At 37.0% G+C, this 25,638-nt stretch overlaps 1 protein-coding gene across 3 annotated transcripts in view; it reads right to left on the reverse strand.

Annotated features, from left to right (window-relative positions):
- HOOK3 (hook microtubule tethering protein 3) overlaps positions 1 to 25,638 on the reverse strand; it is a 109,713-nt gene that overhangs the window by 61,873 nt on the left and 22,202 nt on the right. For all 3 annotated transcript variants that reach the window (XM_040444987.1, XM_040445069.1, XM_040445149.1), the window contains exons 4-8: positions 24,030 to 24,080; positions 22,652 to 22,784; positions 18,564 to 18,631; positions 9,623 to 9,685; positions 7,444 to 7,527 (exon numbers count right to left, since the gene is read on the reverse strand). In XM_040444987.1, coding sequence (XP_040300921.1) covers positions 7,444 to 7,527; positions 9,623 to 9,685; positions 18,564 to 18,631; positions 22,652 to 22,784; positions 24,030 to 24,080 — 399 coding nt within the window. The remainder of the gene's footprint in view (positions 1 to 7,443; positions 7,528 to 9,622; positions 9,686 to 18,563; positions 18,632 to 22,651; positions 22,785 to 24,029; positions 24,081 to 25,638) is intronic.

The raw sequence follows: 25,638 nt of genomic DNA on the forward strand, positions 1-25,638 counted from the left end.
ATTCTTTACATCTGAAAAGACAGTCCACCAAGTAAGATATGTAAATGGCAACTAAGCACACAAAAAGATACTCATGATTAATCATTAAGGAAATGTAAATTACAACCACAATGTTCTACCAATACACTCCTAGAAAGGCTAAAATAAAAAATACTGGCTATACCAAGTGTTGGCAGAGATGTAGAATAAATGGAAGTCTCATACGCTTTTGGTGACAATGTAAAATGTTTCAAGCACTTTGGAAAACAGCTTTGCGTTTTCAAAAAAAATTAAACATGCAACTACTACATGACCTAGGCAGTATTTACTTACTCAAGAGAAATTAAAGCACATGGCCACACAGATTTATAAAGAATGTTAACAGCTGTTTTATTTGTAATAGAGAAAAACTAGAAACAACACAAATGTTCATCAACAGGTTAATGGATAAATTCTAGTACGTGCATATAAGAGAATACTATTTGGCAATGAAAAAGAATTAAGTATGGATACCATCAACATAAACGAATCACAAAATAATGAAAAAAATCAGACAAAAAAGTATACAATGTATGATTCCTTTTATATACAATTCAAGAAGATACAAACAAATCTATAGTGACAAAGCAGAGCTGGGGACTGGAGGGGGAATACAGAGTCATGAGAAAACATTTGAGATGGTGATGGGTTCATTATATCAATTGTGGTAATGTTTTCACACATTCATAACATATGTCAACAGTTTTGAATGTACACTTCAAATATGAGCAGTTTATTATACGTTCATTTTATCTCAATAAAGCTGTAATAACAAAAGTTAACTGCCATTTCTAATTCTTGCTCCCCATCCTCCACTTTCTCTTGAACTCATTCTAGCTGGGCTATTGGCCCTACCATTCTACAAAACTGCTTATCAGATCACTACTGACACCTCCATGTCACTGCGATCAATCAATGTTTGAAGCAACTGATCACATACTCCTCCTTGAAGCATTTCCTTCACTTGGCTACCAGGACCCCTTACTCTCCTGGTTTCTATACCAGCCTACCAGGCTTCCCTGTCTCCTTAGTCAATTCCTCTTTATTTCCCTGCCATTAGGCTACCCTACAGCTTCTTCTTTACATACAGTGATGGCTTCCAGTTTCATGGCTATAAACGTCCTTGATTCAGTGATAACTTGCACATTTCTATTTCTAGCCTGCATGCCTAAACTGGACATCATTTACACTTGGATGTCTAACAGGCATCTCAAATTTAAATTGTCCAAGTGGAGCTCTTAATCGCTTCTCACTCTCATTCCCTCCAGGCTTTCCTATTTCAGTGAAAAGGAACTCTGTCCTTCCAGTTGCTCAGTCATAATCCTTAACATCTTTCCTTCATACTCACATCCAATTTGTAAGAAAATATCATTGGCTATACCTTCAAACATATTTTGACCACTTCTTAACAAGCCCTAAATTCCAATCTAAGCTAACATAATTTTTTTTTGCCTGGATTTGTGCAGTGGTTTCTTAATTAGTCTTCTAAATTTGGCCCTTGCCTCCCTTTAGTCTATTCTCCATACACCGGTCACAATAATCCATTTAAACAAAGTCAGCTCACATGACTACTTTGCTCAAAATCCTCCAATGACTTCCCACTTATTCAAAGTCAAAATCTTTTTTTTTTTTTTTTTTTATTTTTTTTTATTTTTAAAAAATTTTTTTCAACGTTTATTTATTTTTGGGACAGAGACAGACCGAGCATGAACGGGGGAGGGGCAGAGAGAGAGGGAGACACAGAATCGGAAACAGGCTCCAGGCTCTGAGCCATCAGCCCAGAGCCCGACGCGGGGCTCGAACTCACGGACCGCGAGATCATGACCTGGCTGAAGTTGGACGCTTAACCGACTGCGCCACCCAGGCGCCCCCAAAGTCAAAATCTTTACAAAGGCTTCTAAGGCCTCTTCAGACTGATATCCACTTCACACACTCTCTTCAGAAGGCACTCAGTAACATTTGTTGAATAAATGAATGAAGCTAAAATGCCAGCTCTATAATTTGTCAGGTTTCTATAAATGCGTGAGTCTTGTCTCAGAAGAGAGCAGTGGCTCTATTCCATGTCACTGGACTATTTCATCCATTTGTGCACCTTCCTCCTTTTTTTTTTTTTTTTAAATGATGTATGCCTGTGTATTTGGCAAAAGTCCTTTTCACACACACGGAAAACGGAGACTACAGGCATACCTTGTTTTGCTATACTCCTCAGTACTGCCATTTTTACACATTGAAGGTTTGTGGCAATCCAGTCTCAAGTCTATAGGCACCATTTTTCCAACAGCACTGCTCACTTCATGTCTCTGTCACATTTTGATAATTCTTATAATATTTCAAACTTCTTCATTATTATTGTATTTGTTACGGTGATCTTAGATGTTGCTATTGTAATTGCTTTGGGGTGCCACCAAACACACCCATATAAAATGGTTAATTTAGTTGGTAACTGTTGAGTGTGGTCTGACTGCTCCACTGACCAGCTGTTCCTCCCCCACTAGTCTCTCTCTCTCCTCAGGCCTCCCTATACTCAGAGACACAAAAATACTGAAATTATTAGGCCTACTATACCCTGTAAGTGTTCAAGTGAAAGGCTGCGCATCTCTCATTTTAAATCAAAAGGCAGAAATGATTAAGCTTAGTGAGAAAGGCACGTTGAAAACCGAGATAGGCTGAAAGCCAGGCTTCTTGTATTAAACAGTGTAGCCAAATTGTGAATGCAAAGGAAAAATTCTTGAAAGAAATTAAAGGTTTAAAGCTACTCCAGTGAACACGCAAATGATAAGAAAGTGAAACAACAGCCTTATTGTTGATATGGAGAAAGTTTTAGTGGTCTGGAGAGATCAGCCACAATGTTCCCTTAGGGCAAAGCCTAATCCGGAGCAAGGCCCTAACTCTCTTCAACTCTATGAGGGCTGAGAGAGGTGAGGAAACTACAGAAGAAAAGTCTGAAGCCAACAGAGGTTGGTACATGAAGTAAAAGGGAAAAACTACCTCCATAACAAAAAGTGCAAGATGAAGTAGCAAGAGCTGATATAGAAGCCACAGACACCAAATTATCCAGGAAATTAAGGAGTTGAGATAATTCATGAAGGTGGCTACACTAAACAGATTTTCAATGTAGATGAGAAATTCTCTTCTATTAGAAGAAGAGGCTATCTAGGACTTTCACAGCTAGACAGGAGAAGTCAATGCCTGACTTCAAAGCTTCAACAGACAGATCGACTCTCTTATTAAACATTGATGCACCTGGTGAGTTTAAGTTAAAGCCAATGTTCATTTACCATTCTGAAAATCCTAAGGCCCTTAAGAATTAATGCTTAATCTGCCCTGCCTGTCCTCTACCCATGGAACCAGAGTCCCGATGACAGCACATCCGCTTACAACATGGTTTACTAAATATTTTAAGTCTACTGTTGAGACCTACTGCTCAGAAAAAAAGATGACTTCAAAAATATTACTGCTCACTGACAATGCCCCTGGTGACCCAAGAGCTCTGATGGAGAAGTACAATGAGATTAATGTTCAAGCCTGCTAACACGATATCCACTCTGTAGACTATGGATCAAGGAATAATTTAGACTCTCAAGTCTTATTATTTAACCAACACATTTGGGGGGCACCTGGGTGGCTCAGTTGGTTTGCATCCAACTTGTGATTTGAGCTCAGGTAATGATCTTGCGGTTCGTGAATTCGAGCCCTGAGTTGGGCTCTGCACTGACAGCATGGAGCCTGCCTGGGATTTTCTCTCTCTCCCTCCTCTTTCTGCCCCTCTCCCACTTGTGCTTGTGGCTCTCTCAAAATAAATAAATAAACATTTAAAAAAAAAAAAAAAGAAGCACATTTGGTACAACTGTAGCTGCCACAGATTATAATACTTTTTCTAATGGACCCGGGTAAAATGAATTGAAAACCTTTGGAAAGGATTCACCATTCCAGATGGCAATAGGAACATTCATGATTCATGGGAAGAGGTTAAAAAAAAAAAATCAACATTAACAGAAGTTTGGAGGAAGCTGATCCCAAGCCTCATGGATGATTTTGGAGTTCAAGACTTCAGTGGAGAAAGTAACTGCAGGTGTGGTGGAAATAGCAAGAGAGCTAGAATTAGAAATGGAGCTTGGGGGCACATGAGTGGCTCAGTGGGTTGAGCATCTGGCTCTTGATTTTGGCTCTGGGCATGATCCAGGTCACGGGATGGAGCCTGCGTCCAGCTCCTCACTGAGCATGCAGCCTGCTTAGACTTTAAGATTCTCTCTCTCTCTCTCTGCCCCTCTCCCCCACTTGCATGCTGTTTCCCTAAAATTAAAAAAAAAAAAATTCTCTTTCTCTTTCCCTGTGCCCCTCTCCCTGGCACGTGCGCTCTCTCTAAAAAAACAAAACCAACCAACCAAAGCAACCAAAAAAGAAATTGAGCCTGAAAATGGGACTGAACTGCTGCAATCTCAGATAAAACTTTAATAAATGAGTAGCTGCTCCATAGGGACAAGCAAAGAAAGTGACTTGGGGTGGAAAAGTGACTTGGGGTGAAGATGCTGTGAAGGTTGTTGAAATGGCAACAAAGGATTTAAAGTATCACATAAACAGTTGAGAAAGCAGCAGTAGTGTTTGAAAAGACTGACTCCAATTTTGAAAGAAGTTATACTGTGGCTAAAGTTATCAAACAGCATAACATGCTACAGACAGATCATCTGTGAAAGGAAGAGTCAATTGATGGAGCAAATTTCACTTTAACAAACTGCCAAAGCCACACCAGCCTTCAGCAACCACCATCCTGATCAGTCTATCAGCAGCCATAAATGCTGAAGCAAAACACTCCACCAGCAAAAGAAATTATGATACACTAAAAGCTAAGATGATGGTTAGAAATTTTTAGCGATAGTCTTCCTAAAGTGTATACATTTGTAAAAAAAAAAAAAAAAAAAAAGAAAGAAAGAAAAGAAAGAAAGAGAATATACATTTGTTTTTATTTAAAAAAATTTTTTTAATGTTTATTTTTTTAGAGAGAGAGACAGAGAGAGAAGGAGACACAGAATCTAAAGTGGGCTCCAGGCTCTGAGCTGTCAGCACAGAGCCCGATGTGGGGCTCGAATTTACAGACCACAAGATCATGACCTCAGCCGAAGTCGGATGCTTAACCGACTAAGCCACCCAGGTGCCCCTACATTTTTAGACATAATGCTATTGCATACTTAACAGACTACGATAAAGGATAAACATAACTTTTATACGCACTAGGAAGCCAGATAATTCATTTGACCTCCTTTACTGGGATACCAGCATTATTGCAGCAGTATGGAACAATAACTCCTAAGTATGCTTGTAATAAAAAATGATACTTAAACATGATTTAAGAAAAAAATCAGACAAAAAAGGGGTTTATCATAAAAAAGCTATAGTTTCCCACAGAGTGCTTCTGCTTCTAACAGACAACTAATTTTAACTATTCCTAATTTTACTGTCTTGGGTTGTTATTTTACATCTCTAAATGTTTTACACTTCTATTTCTTGATTTATCAACATCAGACATTATCTAGTGACTTTCTCCTCTGACAGGTTAAATTATAGCAACTTGTGCCATCCTTCCTTTCCACAAACAGCTATTCGTATTTCCTTCATTGGTCACCTCTGCAATCTTAACTACTTATTAACTCCTTCCACTCAATCCCCCACCCATTTATGCACTCACTCATCTGCCTACTATATGGACCACGGACCACAGGACCATGGAAAGCCCTTCCGGGAGGCCTAATTTAGTACTTCACACATTTAAGTGCCCAATATGTATTTTATGCCAAATTAATCATGTGATTTTGAGCTGAGACTGGATGACTAGAAGGAGCCAGCCATGTAATAGCTGCTGTGCCACAGAAGTGGTTCTTGACTTCTTGGTAAGACAAGAACATTAGTGTTCCTCATGGCTCCTATCCTAGTTTACTTCTCAACTACTATCACCTGCACCTCTACTTTCACAATAACATTTCTCTCTAGGACAATTCTAAATGTTGAAATTGGTTTATATTATTACATTAGAAATCCGAGTATCAAGTGTATTACTACTATTTTCTGCAGGACTAAGTGTGTCATAGGGCAACTCTTCTATTCTCATAACCTGTCTGCAACCCTGCCATTCACTTTGCAGTATGTCTATACCAAGTTTGGTAAACTCTTCTGTAAAGAATCAAGCAGTGAATATTTCAGGCTTTGAGAGCCATAGGTCTCTGTGGCATGAACTCTGTCCTTACAGCATGAAAGCAGTCATAGACAAGATGTGAAAAAGCAAGGCTGTGCTACAATAAAACTTTACTTACAAAAACAGATGACAAGGTGTAGTTTACCAATCCCAGTGTATAACTTTAATGTTATTGTGACCAGATAATATTTACCTTCTAACCCAAGAAGTGTGCTATGATTATACTTCCTCCTATGTGCATCCAAAGCAATGACCAACACCTATGCCTTTCAAAGTAAAGTGCTTCTATTATAAAATATTATGAACTAAGTATATTCATAACCCAACTTTAACAAGCATCAAAACATGGTCAGTTATGTCTTATTTGTACCTCTCTCCAAGCCCCCAACCTCCTTAATTTTGAGGTAAATCCCAAATATTTTTTTTCTTATTTTCTGTCTTTTTTGTTTTTTCTTTAATTTTATTTTTTTATTTTTTAAAATTTACATCCAAATTAGTTAGCATATAGTGCAACAATGATTTCAGGAGTAGATTCCTTAATGCCCCTTACCCATTTAGCCCATCCCCCCTCCCACAACCCCTCAGTTTGTTCTCCATATTTATGAGTCTCTTTTGTTTTGTCCCCCTCCCTGTTTTTATATTATTTTTGTTTCCCTTCCCTTATGTTCATCTGTTTTGTCTCTTAAAGTCCTCATGAGTGAAGTCATATGATTTTTGTCTTTCTCTGACTAATTTCACTTTACTTTCTTTTTATTGGTGACTTCTTGAAATTTACCTATCCTATTAAAATTTTTTTTTTTTTTAAGATTTTTAAGTAATCTTTGTACCCAACATGGGACTCAAACTCACAACCCTGAAATCAAGAGTCACATGCTCTACAAGAAGCTGGCCTGCATGTAAATTAGAGTATTTATACTATGGATACTGGAAAACACTACAATCAGGGCTTTAAAAAATCTCCACTCCTCCCTAAAGCTAGCACTGATATCCTTCCTTGCTTTTCTTGGGTCCTTATGCCATTTTCATTCAGTTATTATCAATCTAATAGGGTTGCAAGAAGGAAAGAAAACTAACATATTTGATTAGTCTATTTTTAATCAAAAACCTGCTTTCCCTTTTCTTCTCTTTAATTAGGGTTGTGTTACAGCCAAACTATACTACATGATAGTACACAGTATATCTGGTGTTACTTATAATGGTGCATTTCAAATAGATAGTACACAGAACGGATCTCTTACCTGCATATCCAGTTCATGGCACCTTTGAGCGATTTCTTCCTTTGCTGACAGAGCTTCATTTAGTTCCTCCGTAGTTTTCTTCAACTAGTTACAAACAAAGAGATACAATAAACATTTCAATATGAAGTAGCAACAGTTAATAATTACATAGGTACAATAAAGAATTAAAACATTTCCATCCCATTTCTTTCTGAGGGGCAGGGAGAAATGGAGAATCCTTCTGGAGAGTCAAAAGAAGGCATTTCTAACTGAGTATCTTCTAGTCCTAAGTCTTGTTTTTTCTGTACTCTGAATCTGGTACTTTCCTCTTATCAAGTTTTCTTACATTTGCCTATCTGGGCTACATGATTCTTGGTAATGTTGATTCTGTAATAAGTGAGAAATTTTACCTTTATAAAATATGCATGTGCTAGAGGATAGGGGTTTCAATAGTTGAAATATATAGCCGATGTATTTCAACCCAAGTTCTTCAGTCATATTAAACCTTTAGTTTGCATAACAGTTTTTAAATTATTATTATTCTGATTCTCAACACAAACCAAACACTTCTAAGTTGTGTCCCATTATTATATAAACTCTAAGTTAGCAAAGCATGAAAAAATTAATTAATTAAAATTAATTACTTAATTTAAAAAAAGAAAAATTGGCTAAAAAATTATAGTGGCTTTTCCTTTCACATGACCAAACTTCTGTGTAATATAGATACAAAAAAATTCATAAAGGTAACAAACTTTAGGGGTGCCTGGGTGGCTCAGTCCGTTAAGAGTCAGACTCTTGGGGCGCCTGGGTGGCGCAGTCGGTTAAGCGTCCGACTTCAGCCAGGTCACGATCTCACGGTCCGTGAGTTCGAGCCCCGCGTCGGGCTCTGGGCTGATGGCTCGGAGCCTGGAGCCTGTTTCCGATTCTGTGTCTCCCTCTCTCTCTGCCCCTCCCCCGTTCATGCTCTGTCTCTCTCTGTCCCAAAAATAAATAAACGTTGAAAAAAATTAAAAAAAAAAAAAAAAAAGAGTCAGAATATTGATTTAGGGGCCCGCCATTATCTGTGTCCCCCCCCCCCCCCCCCCCACCCTGGACCCCCCCCTTAAGGGATTTTCTCTTTTTCCTTCTCACTCTGCCCCTCCCCTGCTCACATGCTCACACATGCGTTCTTTCTCTCTCTCTCAAAATAAATAAACTTAAAAAAAAGTAACACCTTTAAAACCTAACATCACAAAGTAAGGGAAGCAAATTACAACTTGGGTTAAAATCATATGTCCAAAGATTTTCCTACAAAACATTTAGAAACCATGGGGAAGAAATGAGAGCGGGTAATGTGAAGATATCTGTTCACCCTTTGGGACAGATGTCCCAGGATAGTTGGAACATAGAAACTGACGATGTAACTAAGAGTATTCTATTGAAAAGTAGTAATTAAAATTACAAAATAACTTTTGGTTAAAGCCACAAGAATACACCACAGAGTTCCTTTAAAAATATAGTACATTCCTTGGGGCGCCTGGGTGGCGCAGTCGGTTAAGCGTCCGACTTCAGCCAGGTCACGATCTCACGGTCCGTGAGTTCGAGCCCCGCGTCGGGCTCTGGGCTGATGGCTCGGAGCCTGGAGCCTGTTTCCGATTCTGTGTCTCCCTCTCTCTCTGCCCCTCCCCCGTTCATGCTCTGTCTCTCTCTGTCCCAAAAATAAATAAACGTTGAAAAAAAAAATTAAAAAAAAAAATATAGTACATTCCTTAATGTATTTAAGTATCTGTTGACTGTCACAAAGATAAATGGTCTTTCTCACAAAGATAAAGGAAGAATAATGTGAAATAAAAGGTATTTTGTATTATAAATAAATCATAAGATTAAATGCATGCCATTTTCCAGAAAATGCTGTGTGTTAAATGTAGCATGAAGAAAGATATCACTAATGGAAAAAGAAAAATCATGACTAGGAAATACGAATTACAATGACTTTAAGTTAAAGTGGGTTATGCAATATTTTAATTACAAATTACAAATGTAATTACTAATGTGTAATATCCACTAGTAAAGTAGCTTAAGCTCTTGAATTTTAGTAAAAAACAACGAATTAAACCAATATATTCTATAAGCAATTTCAAATGAAACATTCTTTTTGTGAATATATAAGGTTTATTCTTTTCAATCTCTGCATGGATAAAAACAATGCAAAATGAGATACCTGGCGATCAAGGTCAACATAGGCATCATTTCCAGCAGAGACAGGAGATTCCTTACTCATCAGCTGAAATTAAGATTTAAATGATTATAACTATGTGGCAAAAAAGACATCATATAAAATGTACTTCCATAACAACACGAATACCCAAATCACCATAAAATTATAAAAATGAAAATGAAAACACAAACATAAAAGGAACATTTTCTTACACATTAAAACTTTTCAGTCTGGAATATTTTTTCATTCTAGAATAATGCCTTCATTTAAAATTACAAGTCTAGGGGACACTTGGGTGGCTCTGTTGGTTGATTTCAGCTCAGGTCATGACCTCATGGTTTGTGGGATGAAGCCCTACGTTGGGCTCTGGGCTGACAGCTGGGCTCTGCCCCTCCCCCCATGCTCGTGTGCACGCTCACACTCCCTCAAAATAAATAAATTAACATTAAAAATAAATAAAATTATAGGTCTAAATTCTTGTGCTCATTTTCACTGTAGGCCCAGTCATAAGAATCAAGTATTCTTATCACTAAAAAGACAAGTCTTTTAGTTTAAGAAGTGGCTAAATATTTTAAAACTGACTTTTCAGTTAAAAAAAAAAACAAAAAAAACAAAAAAAAAAACAGCAACACAAGTAACTATTTCTAAAGAATAAATATGGTCAACATCAATATAAATCAATATAAGCCAAAATGAATTGGCTGATGTTTATAACACATGCACACACAAATCTATGTCTTAGCCTCTCTCACCCTTGTGTTGCAAAGAGAAAGGATCCATAAAGTGTGAGGGGCTAGGGGAGAAAAAGATAAAATCTGATTGTGACAAAAGTCAGGGGCAGACCCAAATGGTCTCAATTTTCTGTTGCTTCCTTCTTATGTTCTATCTGAAGGACAAAAGAAAGGGGGACAATTAGAAATGTGGGGATGTTCTGTTGAGAGATTTTATAATTTCAGCCTTTAATCCCAATCTGGAGTGACCTGAAATGTTATGTTCAGCTGTACCTTGTTCTTATCAGTGGTTCTCAAAGTGAAGTTCTCAAAACAACAGCATCACCATTGTCTGGAAACTCATCAGAAATGCAAATTACCAGGTCCCAGCCCAGATGTACTGACTCAGAAACTCTGGGGTTAGGGTTCAACAACATGTTTAATAAAGTCCTCCAGGGGCGCAGTCGGTTAAGTATCCGACTTCAGCCAGGTCACGATCTCGCGGTCTGTGAGTTCGAGCCCCGCGTCGGGCTCTGGGCTGATGGCTCAGAGCCTGGAGCCTGTTTCCGATTCTGTGTCTCCCTCTCTCTCTGCCCCTCCCCCGTTCATGCTCTGTCTCTCTCTGTCCCAAAAATAAATAAATGTTGGAAAAAATAAAAAATAAAGTCCTCTAGCTGATTCTGATGCATACTGAAGTTTAAGAATCACTGCTCTATATTAATGGGATGAGAAGAGTTCAAAGTCCCTTAGCATAATTAGGGGGAAAAAAAATCTTAGGAAGAGCAAAAAATATTGGCTTCAATGTTTATGCTTTTATTGTGACAATATTAATGAAAAGATTTTTAAGACTTCTTCCAACTGAAAAAATAATCCCATGGTAGAGAAGATATAATTCATTAAAAATATAAAAAGGAAAAATCATTATTTTACCATCTACAATAATCACCTTTTATAATTCTGAAATATTTAAGAAGCTACCAACCATGGGTGTAGCACAGGTCAAGTGAAAAAAACCATCACAGTGTGATAAGGGCTGTGACAGATTATCAGAGGTGGTATCTGACTTGGAGGCAGGTGGCAGAAATACTAGGAGTGATCTCCTCCCCATCTTTTTCCTTTTCCCATTATTGCAGTTAAGTCCTCCTCATAACACAGCAACACTTCTGAATAAAAACCTAGGTGTCCTACACTCTGAACACAACCTTTTGTCATCCCTGCTCTCTCATTCAATTATGTTTAGTTTACGTGCTTCTCCGCTTGAGGTTTCCAGGCCCTCTACCTCCCTCCTTTCTCCCAGGTTTCTAGTCGGAACCCATCATTGTCTTTCTTATTCTGCTTAGACTTTATAGTAAACATTCTTGTTTTTGTCTGCTCACATTTACTCTTCTTTATTTTGCTAACATCATCTTATTTTCTGCAATTTTCCTCCACTGATTTAGCTTCCATGGTTCATCATTTGTTTAACCAACTACCTTCTCTTTCTAGCCTAGATTTTTCACGGTCTATTATGTTGATAACTTTTTTTTTTTTTAACTTTTTTTTTTCAACGTTTATTTATTTTTGGGACAGAGAGAGACAGAGCATGAACGGGGGAGGGGCAGAGAGAGAGAGGGAGACACAGAATCGGAAGCCAGCTCCAGGCTCTGAGCCATCAGCCCAGAGCCCGACGCGGGGCTCGAACTCACGGACCGCGAGATCGTGACCTGGCTGAAGTCGGACGTTTAACCGACTGCGCCACCCAGGCGCCCCTATGTTGATAACTTTTGCCAATATCATCACTTCTCTTACGTCCATTCCTCCTTCTTCCTGGCAAAATCTCAATCTAGAATCAATCCAAATAACCTGTCTGTTCTGACCATAAATCTTGACTGCTAAGTACTGAGAGAGTAAACAAAAAATATTTTAATCCTAAAACACTATTAATACATAGTTTCCAATTTCAACTGGGACTTCAAAGTTGTCCCCAAAGTATAGTTATGCTTCCCCAGTCAGCAGTCTCTTTATTCCCTTCAGGGATTATTCTAAACCTTTCCTACTTCTCAAACCTCACCAACACCCCCATACTCTTCACCAGGAAACTTTGTCTCCAAGATGAGCATAAGGGGAGGGAAACAAAAACAATATAAAAACAGGGAGGGGGACAAAACAGAAGAGACTCATAAATATGGAGAACAAACTGAGGGTTATGGGAGGGGCTGTGGGGGGGGGGGGGGATGCGTTAAATGGGTAAAGGGCACTAAGGAATCTACTCCTGAAATCATTGTTGCACTATATACTAACTAATTTGGATGTAAAATAAAAAATAAAACAAGTTAAAAAAAAAAATCTTTGTCTTCAAATAAGAATTTCCCATGTCTTAATCCACAAAATTGGCAACATTCATGCCCATCCTTTCCTTCTCCAATCTTGTAATACAAGTATTGTTCTTCCCATAGTAGGCTAATCCTTTCACTTGTGCTCCCTGACCCAGTCCCTTCCCAGCTTCTCACAGACCCTGTACCATTTATCATCCTCTCTTATAAATCAACATCTGTCCTTCTCTTACTTGTGGCTTCTTCCAATTAGCATTCAAAGAATTAAAAGACTTATCATTTACTTGACCACCATTTACATTTCTCCAAAGAATGATCCCATGAAAAGATTCTCAACATCATTTGCCTTTAGGGAAATGCAAATAAGCCACAAGGAGATACCACTTCACACCCACTAGGATGGCTATTGTAAAAAAGATGGACATCAACAAGGGTTGACGGGAAAAACGGGAATCCTAGTGCTGGTGGTGGGAATGTAAAATGCTACAGCACCCATGCAAAAGAAGTTGGTGCATCCTCAAAAAGTTAAACAGAGAATTACCATATGACCAAGCAATTCAATTTCAACATAGGCAGAATAGGTGTTTTATAAAAAAAACAACAACAAAAAACCAAAAACCTGGGGAGCCTGGGTGGCTCAGTTCCTAAAGCATCCAACTCTTGAGTTCAGTTCAGGTCATGATCTCATGGTTGTGAGATTGAATCCACGTCCATGCCCAGCGCAGAGCCCACTAAGACTCTCTCTCTCCCTCTCCTTTTGCCCCTCCCCAGCTGTCTCTCTTTCCTTCTCAAAAACAACAACCCATATACTAACATTCACAGAAACATTATTCACAATAGCCAGAAGGTAGGAACAACCCAAATGTCTATCAACTGATGAATGGATAAACAAAATGCTACACATCCATACAATGCATTATTCAGCATAAAAAGGAATATGTATTGATACATACTACAAAATAACCTTGAAAATATTATGCTAAATGAACAATGCTAGACACAAAAGGTCACATATCCTATGTTTCCATTTATATGAAATATCCAGAATAGGGAAATTTATAGAGACAGAAAGCAAATTACTGGTTGATGGGGGCTGGAGCAAGGAGGAGATGAGAATTGCCTGTGTAATGGGTGTACAAGGTTTCCTTTTGTGCTGATGGAAAAAGTTCTGGAACTAAACAGTGACAATGCTTGCACAACATTATGAGCACACTAAATGTTACTAACGGCAAATTTCTGTTATATGTATTTTACCATGGTAAAAAAAAAAAAAGTCTAAGTCATTAGTACTTGAATAAAGAAATACAAATACAATGTGCCAAAAAAAAAAAAAAAAAAAAAAAAAAAAAGCCCTTCTTACCTGTATTATTCTATCCAGCTACACCTTCTCCCCCCTAGGTCCAATCAATCACCAAGCCTATTGATTCAAGCTCTAACAATTTTCAAATCTGTCCACCTGTCTCCACCCTGCCATAACCTAGTTCAGGCTTCCGTCATTCTTTGCTGGATAATTATCAAGGTTTCTCAACTGCTCTCCCATTTTCTAACCTGGTTTTCCTCCAAACCATTCTTCTCATCATATGGATTTTCTTAAATACAGACTTCAGTGTATTTTCTCCTTAAAATCTATTCATTGGTTTCCAAAGTCCCAAATCTCTAATGAAACTGCTCAATATTCTAATGATCTTAGGTCTCTGGTTTCATTTCTAAGCACTTCCTACCTCACCATGTTTGCTACAGGCACCTTCTTTCAATACCTCCAACATTCCATGCAGGTCTTGCTTCTCTTGCCACCTGGACTTTAGAACAATTTTTACCCCTTCCTCACGTCATCTCATCCTTCTGTGCTCAGATGAGATGCCACCTTCCCTGAGAAGCCTTCCCTTAAGTCCCCAAGCTGAGTTAGCTACTTCTTGGAGGTCCTCTTAATATTTTCCCCAACATGGTACTTTTCATTTTGAATGCTTTAAATGTACGTGAATTGCTTGGTTAGCCATTTCTCCCATTAAACTTAGACTTTCTGGGGCAAGAGACCATGTCTGTCTTTTTCACAATTGTATCCTGAATGCTTCTGGTGTATCTATAGCTTCTGGTGCATATTAAGGGCTTGACAGTATGTGTTAAATGCATAAAAGGAATATGCACATAAAGACATATAATCTATTTTTAAAATCTAGTTGTATGTATAATTTTATATACTTTGTTCATGTGACATTTTAAATGTTTTCCCTTTGTCATAATATACTTTTTAAAAATTTTATCAGCTATATAATATTCCATGAGATGGAGGTACCCTAAGTTAAACACTTGCTTACTAATGGATGCACATTATTTTCATATTTCTATTAATATAAAATAGCTTGGGGGTGCCTAGCTGGCTCAGTCAGAAGAGCACTGATTCTTGATCTTGGGGTTGGGAGTTCAATCCCCATGCTGGGTGTAGATATTAAATAAATAAACCTTAAAAAAATAAAATAAATAAAATAGTTGGAAAAACACTGTTGTACCCAATCTTGGTCTGAATTTCTAAATAATTCCTTGGGCTAGATATGTAGAATTAAAAATCGCTTGGTCATAGACTTTAATTTTAAAAATATTTCTGATTATAGATGCAAACCTGTTATTATAGAGAAACTGGCAAATATAGAAAAGAATATAGAACATCCAACCACTTGGAGATAATTAACATTTTGCAAGTTTGTTTTCACTCATCTTAATCTCTAACAGAAATGGGATTCTATTGCTCATGTGCTCTGTTTCCCTAGACAAGTCTGACCCATGTTGTTATATGTTTTCAATGCTACATATTATGCCAAAGTATTTTTCTACCATAATTTACTTATCTGTCTCCCTACTGCTGAGTTCTATGCTTCACTTTCCCTTTTATAAAATGGGGATAATAACACTATATACCTCAAAACATTACAATTAATTTTTCATTTTTTTATTGTGGTATGTAGAACCACATGTAGTTGTAGAAGTATTACATGTAGTAGTATGTAGAACATACTATATGTATGAACATATATGTAGAACATATGTAGAACATAAAATTTGCCATTTAAAATTTTAAGTGTACATTTCAGTAGTATTAGTTATAATTTTAAAAGAGTTAATAGATGTATTTAGTAAGTACCAGCACTATCTTGCACATAGTAGGTGCTAGATGAATGTTTGCTACTACTATTATGTACCTCTGTATTTCAGATCTCCTTCGGATAAACTCCTAAAAATAGAATTGTAGGATCAATTATTGTAAGTTAGTGGCTGTTAGTGGCTCCTTATTCTTTTTCCTATTTTTGCTTAATAACAGACTCCTCAAATTGTGGTTGGGCTATGACTACCTGGAATAAAGACCACATTTCAGGGGTGCCTGGGTGGCTCAGTCAGTTGAGCAACTGACTCTTGATTTCAGCTCAGGTCATGATCTCATGGTTTGAGAGACTGAATCCCACGCTGGACTTCATGCTGACAGCGTGGAGCCTGCTTGGGATTCTCTCCCTCTCTTTGTCCCTCACCTGTTCTCTATCTCAAAATTAAAAAAAGACCATATTTCCCAGTTTCCCTGTGTAGCTGTGTGAGTAATATCTGGCTAATAGGAGTGAGAATTGTTGAAAGTTTACTTAGAGGAAGTGAATAACTATCCCCTCAATCCTTCCTGATGGCTGGAAATGTGAATGTGATAGATGGAACTTGAGAAGCCACAGATGACTCCCACTCCCACAGATGCTCCCACTACCTGGGAATCATATATTAAGGATGGCAGACAATAAGAAACAAGAAAGCTGGATCCCTCATGATGATAGAGCAAAGTCCAGGACCACTTAAGAGCAAAATCTTCTATCTTGCTTAAGAGGTACTCGTTTTGAGGGATGCCTGGGTGGCTCAGTCAGTTAAGTGTCTGACTTTGGTTTGGGTCATGACCTCATGGTTTGTGGGTTTGAGCCCCACGTTAGGCTGTGGGCTGAGGGCTCAGAGCCTGGAGCCTGCTTTGGATTCTCTGTCTCCCTCTCTCTCTGCCCCTCCCCAACTCACACTCTGTCTCTCTCAAAAGTAAAAGAAAAACATAAAAAACTTTTTTTAAAAGAGATCATTGTTTTGATACTTTAATACTCATGACTTAATATCTTACATGATATAAAAGAATATGACATGATTTTAAGATGTATCAGTTTATCTTCCTACCATCAGAGCTGACTGCTAAAGTGATCTTTTCAAAGCTTTGTTTTTTTGAAACGTCCTGTGTAGTAATGAATTTGGCTGGCCTTTGTCCCGTTACTGGCAAGTAGCCTCTCAATCTCTGGGATTTCCTAACTGATAAAGAGTATCTATGATCTGTGGGTCTCTAGGTAGCTTAAGCTAAAAAGATGAATGACTCCAGTTGGGGGCTGGTCATGCCAGGAAGACCAGATGTATCAGATTATCACTTGATAATGAGCCTGACTTCTGATGGGGAGGAGAGCTAGAAACTGTGTTCAACCCCATGGTCACAGATCCAAACAATCATTCCTTCATAATGAAACCCCAATGAAAACTCTGGACATGAAAACTCAGGTGAGCTTCCCTGATTGGCAGTACATGTTAATATGCTGGGGGAGTGGTGGTATGCCTTGATAATATGGACAGGTAACAACAGAAACTTTGCATATGGGACTCTCCTAGACATCACTCTATGCATTTTGGGGGTGGGGAGAGTTGGTTCTGGTTTGTATTCTTCTGCTATAATACTGTCATCATTCCTGAGTTCTGTGAATCAGCACCCTGAGGGGGTAATGGGAACCTCCAGATTTATAGTCATTTGGTCAGATTTTTAAAAAACCACAACTTTACTCAATTTGCATTTAGCATTTTTCATGTTTGTTACATTTTTTCTCTGTCAGTTGCACATTCACATCCTATATTGTTTTCTAGTACCCCTAACAATCTGTTCCCCTTTAATGATCAAAAACATTCTCACATCCTGAGATAAACTGGTTATATTAATCTACATTTTATTTTTACTTTTATAGTTTTATGTTTCACATTTGATGGAGTTGAGGACATGCTATCCCAAAATGTGGCATCCTGGCATACTGAATATTTCAAGCTGAAGGAATCTGAGTAGGTACAGGAAAGATTTTCTACCTTCTCCTGAAGCAGGTCATAAGACCCTCATGTGAGAGGTGCTCTCCCTATACTCAGATGAAAGAAGCATCCTTATCTCCAAAGATAGATTTTGAAAGGATTCTGAATGAATAGGATATGCTGTTTTCCCCAGGTTACTATCCTTAGCTCAAACCTTTTTTGCCCTATCACATTTTTCCATGATTCTCCACTCTTCATCAAACCTAGCATCAAAACACTCAGGTTTAAACACGCCTTTAATCTTCATTTCCTTAAGAAGGTTCTGGTGTAATGTAAAACATCCTTTAAATGCATTTGTACCCTTTTTCTTGTTAGTCTGTCTTTTGTTAATAGAGGTCCCAGCTGCGAATTTGGATGGGTAGAGGAAAAAGATATTTTTCCTTCCTCACAGTTTCAGTATAAATATTCATCTAGAAACTGCTCTGGGTATGGTTGGAGTTGAAGGCGTTATTTTCTGCCAAACAAGAAACTAACAATTAAGTGTGAGGTACACTGCTGGTTTAAGATATGTGTTTATAATGGCTTTAGGAATTAGTCTACTATTCCTAGTTCAGTAGAGCAATTTTAAAAATTAGGAATAGTTACTGAATATACCTAAAGACAAATGTTTAAGTTTTAAATAAAAATGAGAAAAATGGATGATTTTTTAAAATAAAAATGAGGCAAGCTATATTGTAAGTGTAAGAAAAAAATTCTCAAAAAAAATGAGGAGAATCTTTTTTAAAAATCTTTACTTCTGCTATTCATATTCCTATTTGCTCCTTTAATTTCTCACACATACTTAAAGTTCCAACGTACCTCTTGAATGGCTGTCATGACAACATGTTGAACAGATTCCTCCATCATCATAATGGCTTGGATGTACTCTGAAAACAAGAATAATCTGGAATGTCACTGTTCAAGTTAAAGATACTCAAGGGAGTAAAAGGCTTACACTTCATGAATTCTTATAAGTAGTCTCCCATGTTTTGACTCTTCCCAGGAATTCTTCATAAGTGGTTATATATCTGCACCACAGGTAAAGTACAGGCTGAAAGTTACAGTAGTTCTTTCTTTAAGAAACCACACCCACCACACCATTAATTTACAAAGTTTGAGGCTACAAGCTAAAGGTCACAGGAATACAGTATCTCAGGAATGCAAGACAATGAATTGGTAAAGCCTAAAGCCAGGATGGAAAGAACTCCTTATTGCTATTCCTAAAATTTAGAAATCTGTCTTTCACATTATACTTTGTTACAAGTTAAAAAAAAATAACTCTGAAGTCTGTGCCTTATGCTTGTGTGACAAAGCACTGCACTGTGTACAATTTCTACCTTAATATTTTCTGCTATAGAATAGAAAAATCTTAATAAACCTGAGAGTTGCTTAGGACAATGAATTAAGATGAAATTAAGATAGAAACTGATACCATAAAAAAATAAGTATTGCATAACCCTGGACTTTAAAATACACACATCTCTAATAAGCTGAAGTACCAACTTCATCAATCTTACCCTCGCCACTGCCAAAAAAGAGAGGGATCTCTCAGCTGTCAGTAATGAAAAAGCTGAAAAAAATTATTTCTTGTCTCCTAAAAACAAAGCCCTAGAAGTACTTTTCCTTATTTGCAAATCCAACAATGAATGGAAAAAGTGGCATTAAGCATAAAATAAAATCAACAGGCCAGGTGGGTTCTAACAAACATGGTAAATACATTTTAATAAGAAACATTTAAAAGAATAATTAGGAAATTTTAGTCTCAACCTGCCTCTCCACATACATCCAAAAAATCCTCTCCATATGTACACCAAAAACTTGTCTCTGCACTTCAAGTATTACATGATGGGAGTCTTACTGTGAAATTGTTAAAGTGAACTTACGAGACTCATGTATTTGGAATGCCAAGGTGTATAAAGCTGTGTGTGACAGACAACTTATTAAAAAACAAACAAACAAAACCAAAGTATTTTGACAACACTACTAAATTGTGACATTCTGACATCCTGGTTATTGATGCCAAAGATTTTAAAAAACATGTTTTTAAGCAAGTGTTGTTCTTAGGATACTTGTACCCAATCAAATGTGTGGTGACACAAACATACACAACACACTTTAATCACAGGTATTTTCTTAGGACAATAGTAGGAATGTATCAGAACCACTATTTGGGGGAAAAAAAATTCTTTAGTCTGAGCTCCGTTTCCTGTTCTGTTTTGTTAATGAGGAGCATCCTCTAAGTGTTGGAATGCAAGGGAGTGCTTGTAGATGTTCTGTTCCAAGCTACTACACACAGAATCCCAGGGCTATGGAGAAAATGGCATAGCTAGGATGACTAACAGCCCTTAAAATAAAAGACTGTGAACATGGAAAAGAAAAAGCAGTGGCACTGATAATGGGGAAGGAAACTTAATGACAGCCTATTGGAAGTGAAGAAACTAACAGTGGGAACAGGGAGGTAAGGAAGTTAGTAAGGTGTGAGAGGGGAAGCGTTAGTTAAGAAGCGGTGTTGCCACGTCAAGGCCCTTCCCCGCGAACACCGTAAAATGCTACATGATAAAATGATGATGACAACTACGTTAATGTACAATTTTTGAAAAGAAAAAAAATTTACAAATCTTGTGTCCAAAATATAAATATATGATTATTTGGTGCAGATCTATGAGGCAATGAATGAGGTGTGCTATGTCACAGAGTTCATCCTGAAAACAGCTTTTTTAAGGCCAAAATTTATAGCAGGTGAGTATGAGGAGCATGATTTAAACATGGAGAAACATGGGTTATTGTCCTTGTCTAGCCTTTCACAAACCAGAAACCTTGGGCAAATCACGTTAATACTTAGTTTTCCTCATGTGTATAAAGTATTTTTTTTGTTCTATGAGTACTTAATAAAGTACCAGGCAGAAGACAGACACTTAGAAATGATTAGTAGTATGTTTTATATTACTAATATTTGTCTTTTCAATTTTACCACCATTTATTTGCCCTGTTTAGGAAGACAGATGGCCAACATAAATGTATGTTAAGTCAATGTTCTGAGCAATTGCTCCTTACTTTTAGTAACTGAAAAACTCATCTAAACATAAAAGCTTTCTTATCCGTATAGCACTTTATGGATTACAAAGCAAATACACATATACAATTTCATTTACTCCTCACGACTATCAGGTTTTGTATCCTCATTCTGCAGATGTGGAAATGGGCTGAGTACCTAGTCCAAAGTCAGTCAGGTAGTAAATGGCAGCGCCGCTTTAGTAAGCCTCACATTACACTGAAAATCTGAACTCAGGAATTCATTTACTTTGATTCTTGGTTCTCAACTATGTTTCTGAAAACAGGGAATGCCCTCTGGATAAATAAGATGTTAAAATCCTGTTCAAAGGTTTCATCATTTATACACAATTTCAAGGGAAAAAATGAATCTAGGTGTTACACAGGACTCTTGGTCTGTGTGAGAATCTGGATAAATATTATGATTGCTTTCCATAGGACTATGGATATAGGTAACATTCTTGTCTTTTCCTGTGATAAATATAATTGGTCAACTCTTAACAGGTATGCTGCTTCCAAGAGTAGGTGAATCTCCTAACAGAATAAGCACATACGAGGTCATTATCTGAATTCAGTCAACTACATTAAATAATTTTCACACACCTTTTAAAATCAAAGCATCTACTTAGAAAGTTAATGTGTCTGGAATCTTATTTATAGCAATCTTCTAACTTCTGGCAAAAAACTTTTAGTCATCTTAGTAATATATAAAAATCACAAATGTAGAAAGTTCTCCATTTTAATTGTTAAACTGAATAAAGAAAACTAAAACTTACTGTAAGAGCATGCATACTAAAATCTAACAGGAATGAGGACAAAGAGAAATAAATATATTGTTAGAAAAAAATTCCTGGATCACACACCAATAAAACTAGTCACAGTTTCAAGAAAACAATATTGACAGCTATTAAACTTATCACATTAGAACACCGAAAAGGTATAGACAATTTAAATAAAAATCTGTTTTGCATTACCAGGAGTGAGGAAGAAGGAATAAGAAAAAAAATCTTTGGGTTTAAAAAGATAAAAACCTCCGTCTTCTACGAAGTTCATACAGTAACAGTAAAACGCTGTGCCCTCATTGTTTGGAGTAGTCCCTATGTACCTTTCTTCTATTTCATCACCCCTCATCCCTTCCTTACTACTCTCTAATTATAGTGGTGGGTTTTTTCAGTCTCTCAAAGATAACCTAAGTCATTATGACATTCAGTTTCTACTACTCAGATTACTCTTCATCCATCTCCACATCTTTGCTTAAATAACTTCCCTGGCCCATTACACTTTACCTTCACAGCACTCATTCCCATTCAGACCACACAGTTATTATGTGTGACATTGCTTCCTGCCCTCCCTCCATTCACCAACCTGTTCCACAAGGGAAGGTACCGTGTCTGCTCTGTCTGGCAATGTGCTCCTAGCCCCAGCATAATGCAGGAGTTTGGTAAATATTTGTGAAATAAATCCTTCATACTTGCAATCCAAAGTATCCAATTTTAAGTTCCCAGAGCTAAATTGATCCAGTATAACATTACCATTATTACTGAGATTAATTTAGCTGGACATTTTCCAATTAACAGTAAATTTCATCACTTTCACTGTAGCTAAAACTAATCTACTCAAAGAATTATATAGTCCTGCAGATAGGGAGAGAATCCTCATAATCAAATTTATTCTAAGCTGCAAAACTCTTTTAAGCTTGCAAACAAAGTACTAGCAAAATCATAGAAAATGACATTGTTTGAGGGTGGCCTTGCGAAGATGCTATTGTTTGTACTAGCGATTTATATATAATCTATACAATATATATTCCTTTGCTTAATTATTTTAAATGCATACCCTAACATCAAATAAATTACCTTGCTTCTGTTCGCAGTTCACAGCACAGCCTAAGATGAGCTGAAGCATCCTTCCGAGCTCTGCGGCATCAGAATGTTCCCCAATGAGGTTCACATCAGGAAGGGTAAAGTCATTAATTTGCTGTCCTAAAATCTGAATAGAGACAAAAGGATTAGAACTGCATTTACATTTGTATGTCCAAATAAAATATTTGATACAAATTAGCTCATCAGCACCAGAAACTCATTGCTAAGGGAAGAGCTATTACGTCAATTTCACTTTCAATTTCTATTTTTACCTCCTATAAGCTAAATTATAACGATCTTGATTTACAAATTTAGTCCCAATCTGGTATATGGTATGAACACTGAGAAAAGAAATTGAATACTTTGATTCCTTCACCAGCTCCCAAAAGAAAAATTCTCTGAAGTTCAAAGTAGAGCCAGTGAGGTTCTGAACAAGGGAGCACCAGAAGGAGCAGAGATTAAATATAGATTCATGCCTATATTTAATATCATTTAATTCCAAAATGCTGATAGCCAAATACCTGTATCAGGAAGGAAACAGAGGATTCCTTTATGGGGAAACTGGTCCCAAATGAAATGAAATATATGCAGACAAACGGGTAGGTTCCTATCTAATAACCCTACAGTGAATAAAGAAAATCCTAGAAGCACACAAGCAGGATGAATAAGGCACTAGCGTTACAGGTGAGCAGGGCAAGGAGCACAGTACCTGGTGGCTCACGGTAAGAGCTATGAATTTGATTCTCAATAGGAAACCATGAAAAACTTTTGAGAAGAATGACATAATCAAATTTTCATTTTTAAAAATCATTGTATACCTGATACAAGTATAGACGTAGGTATAAATGAAGGTAAGCTCATGGGGTAAAAACAGTTAAGAAAATAACATAGGCGTCTATGCTTTGTTGTGTTCATTTGATTATCTGTGATCATGAAATTTAAAGTAAAACTAGTTCCACTGCCTGATTTTTAATACCTTGACTGTTCTGATGCAGACTCAGAGGATAAACTGAGTTAATCTAGGGATGGAGGTTTGCCATGGAATAAAACTAATGTAAGCAAGGGAGTTGGCTATAATGCCTGAATTCTAAACTACCTTCATAAGAGGAGAAGAGGAGAGAGTTCATATATGGCAGAAAGTAAAGTATAACATTAATAATCATCTACACACTATCCACGTTACAGTGAAAAAGAGCCTCTATTTAGTAACCACCTAACAGATAGTTGTTTGAACCAACATCTAAAACAATGGAAGATAAGCTGCTTTTTAATTTTGAGGTAAATTTTCCTTTACTTGAAACCACTGTAAAATATTGTAAAATTAAATTTCCTATAGTAATACTTCTAAGCAGAGTGAGAAAAAAGTTCCTACCTCATGATTGTAATCCAGGATTCCTTTTAAAATTTTCTTTAAATTGCTTATCTGTTTAGAGAGAGATAAAACAACTGGGTAAAAGTCAAGCATAGATCAAAATATAATTTAACATAAAAAATTTCTGAACCAACTAATCATTCTAGTTAATCATAAATATAAAAAATAAAACTCAACAGCATATGTGAATTCCATAATCACCAAAAAAGGACTATCAGTGGCTTAATTTATGTGATCTCAAGAGATTATAATAAAAAAATTAAGTTTCCAATCATGTTAAATTTTCAATGTTATGATCACACTGACAGAAACTGGAGGGTAATTGAACAACACTTAACAGTAAGATTAAAAGTATCAGATTTTCTGCAAGTAAAGAAAAAAATGTGCCATCCTTACTGAAAACATCCTCTAGTACTGTCTTCCCTAGAAAAATGGAGTTGCATCTCACATAGAGGTTAAATTCTAAAATTAGAGCATTAAGCGAAAATTACAGTCAAAATCAGGGTTGGAAATGTCTCCAAATTTTCTTCACTGTCAGAAAAGACTGCTGATTGTTCAGTTGAGCACCAAAGTAAATACTGAGGAGCCATATGGTTAAAAATATACTATGTTGAAATGCTAGTACAACACTCGGCACTGCAAGATACTTGTGGTACAAGAAGCATCCTCTAGAAGCAAGAGAGGGTGAGGGACCAACATGTTTCCTATCACTCAGCCACTCTAAAGTAAGGGTTCACTGGCTTATATGTCATCTGAGTGAAATGACAGGCACGATCACCTGCACTATTTTAAGCTGTTATTTTTTCCTTTTTTTTTGACCCATCTCATTCGGCTGATACTGTGTTAAGTTAAATGTGTATACGACAGGATTCTGTTGACCCTAACTGTCCCTACCCAACATTAGTAGCTGAAGATGTCCTAGGACAGAAGTACACAGTAGGACAGAAGTCACAGTAGAACCTGTGACTATCAAGTAACAGACACTCAATCATGGCAGTACAATCCAGTGCAATCAGACGTATTTATTTCTAAGGGAGAATATAAACTGAAAACTTATTTAAAAAAAACTCATAAAGAAAACGAATATGTTCATATTTCTAGAAAGATGTGGGGACATGGCAAATATACAATATACTTTATTTCCTTTATTTTCAAATGTTTGGGTTTTTTTTTTTCATATTTTAACATTTAAAATTAACACGTCTTAAAAATCAATGTGTTCATTTAAAATGATAGTTGAGGGACGCCTGGGTGACTCAATTGGTTAAGTGTCCAACTTTTGATTTCGGCTCAGGTCTCTCAGGTCATGATTTCACTGGTTCATGAGATCGAGTCCCACGTCGGGCTCTGCACTGAGTGTGGGGCCTGCTGGAATTCTCTCTCTCTCTCTCTCTCTCTGCTGCTCCCCTACTTGTTCTCTCTCTTTCAAAATAAATAAGCATTAAAAAAAATAATAATAAAATGGTAGTTGATTTCCTATTAATCCCAGTTCTGAATATTAAGAATATGATAAAGTTTTCCCCTTCTCTATATTACTGTCTCTGCCACACTAATGATACTAAAGATGAAGACAGGATGTATGTTTATGTGTGTGTTCTGTGCATGCAAG

The sequence above is a fragment of the Herpailurus yagouaroundi genome, unplaced genomic scaffold, assembly GCF_014898765.1.
Source record: "Herpailurus yagouaroundi ecotype Mexico unplaced genomic scaffold, PumYag 28, whole genome shotgun sequence".
Lineage (NCBI taxonomy): Eukaryota > Metazoa > Chordata > Mammalia > Carnivora > Felidae > Herpailurus > Herpailurus yagouaroundi.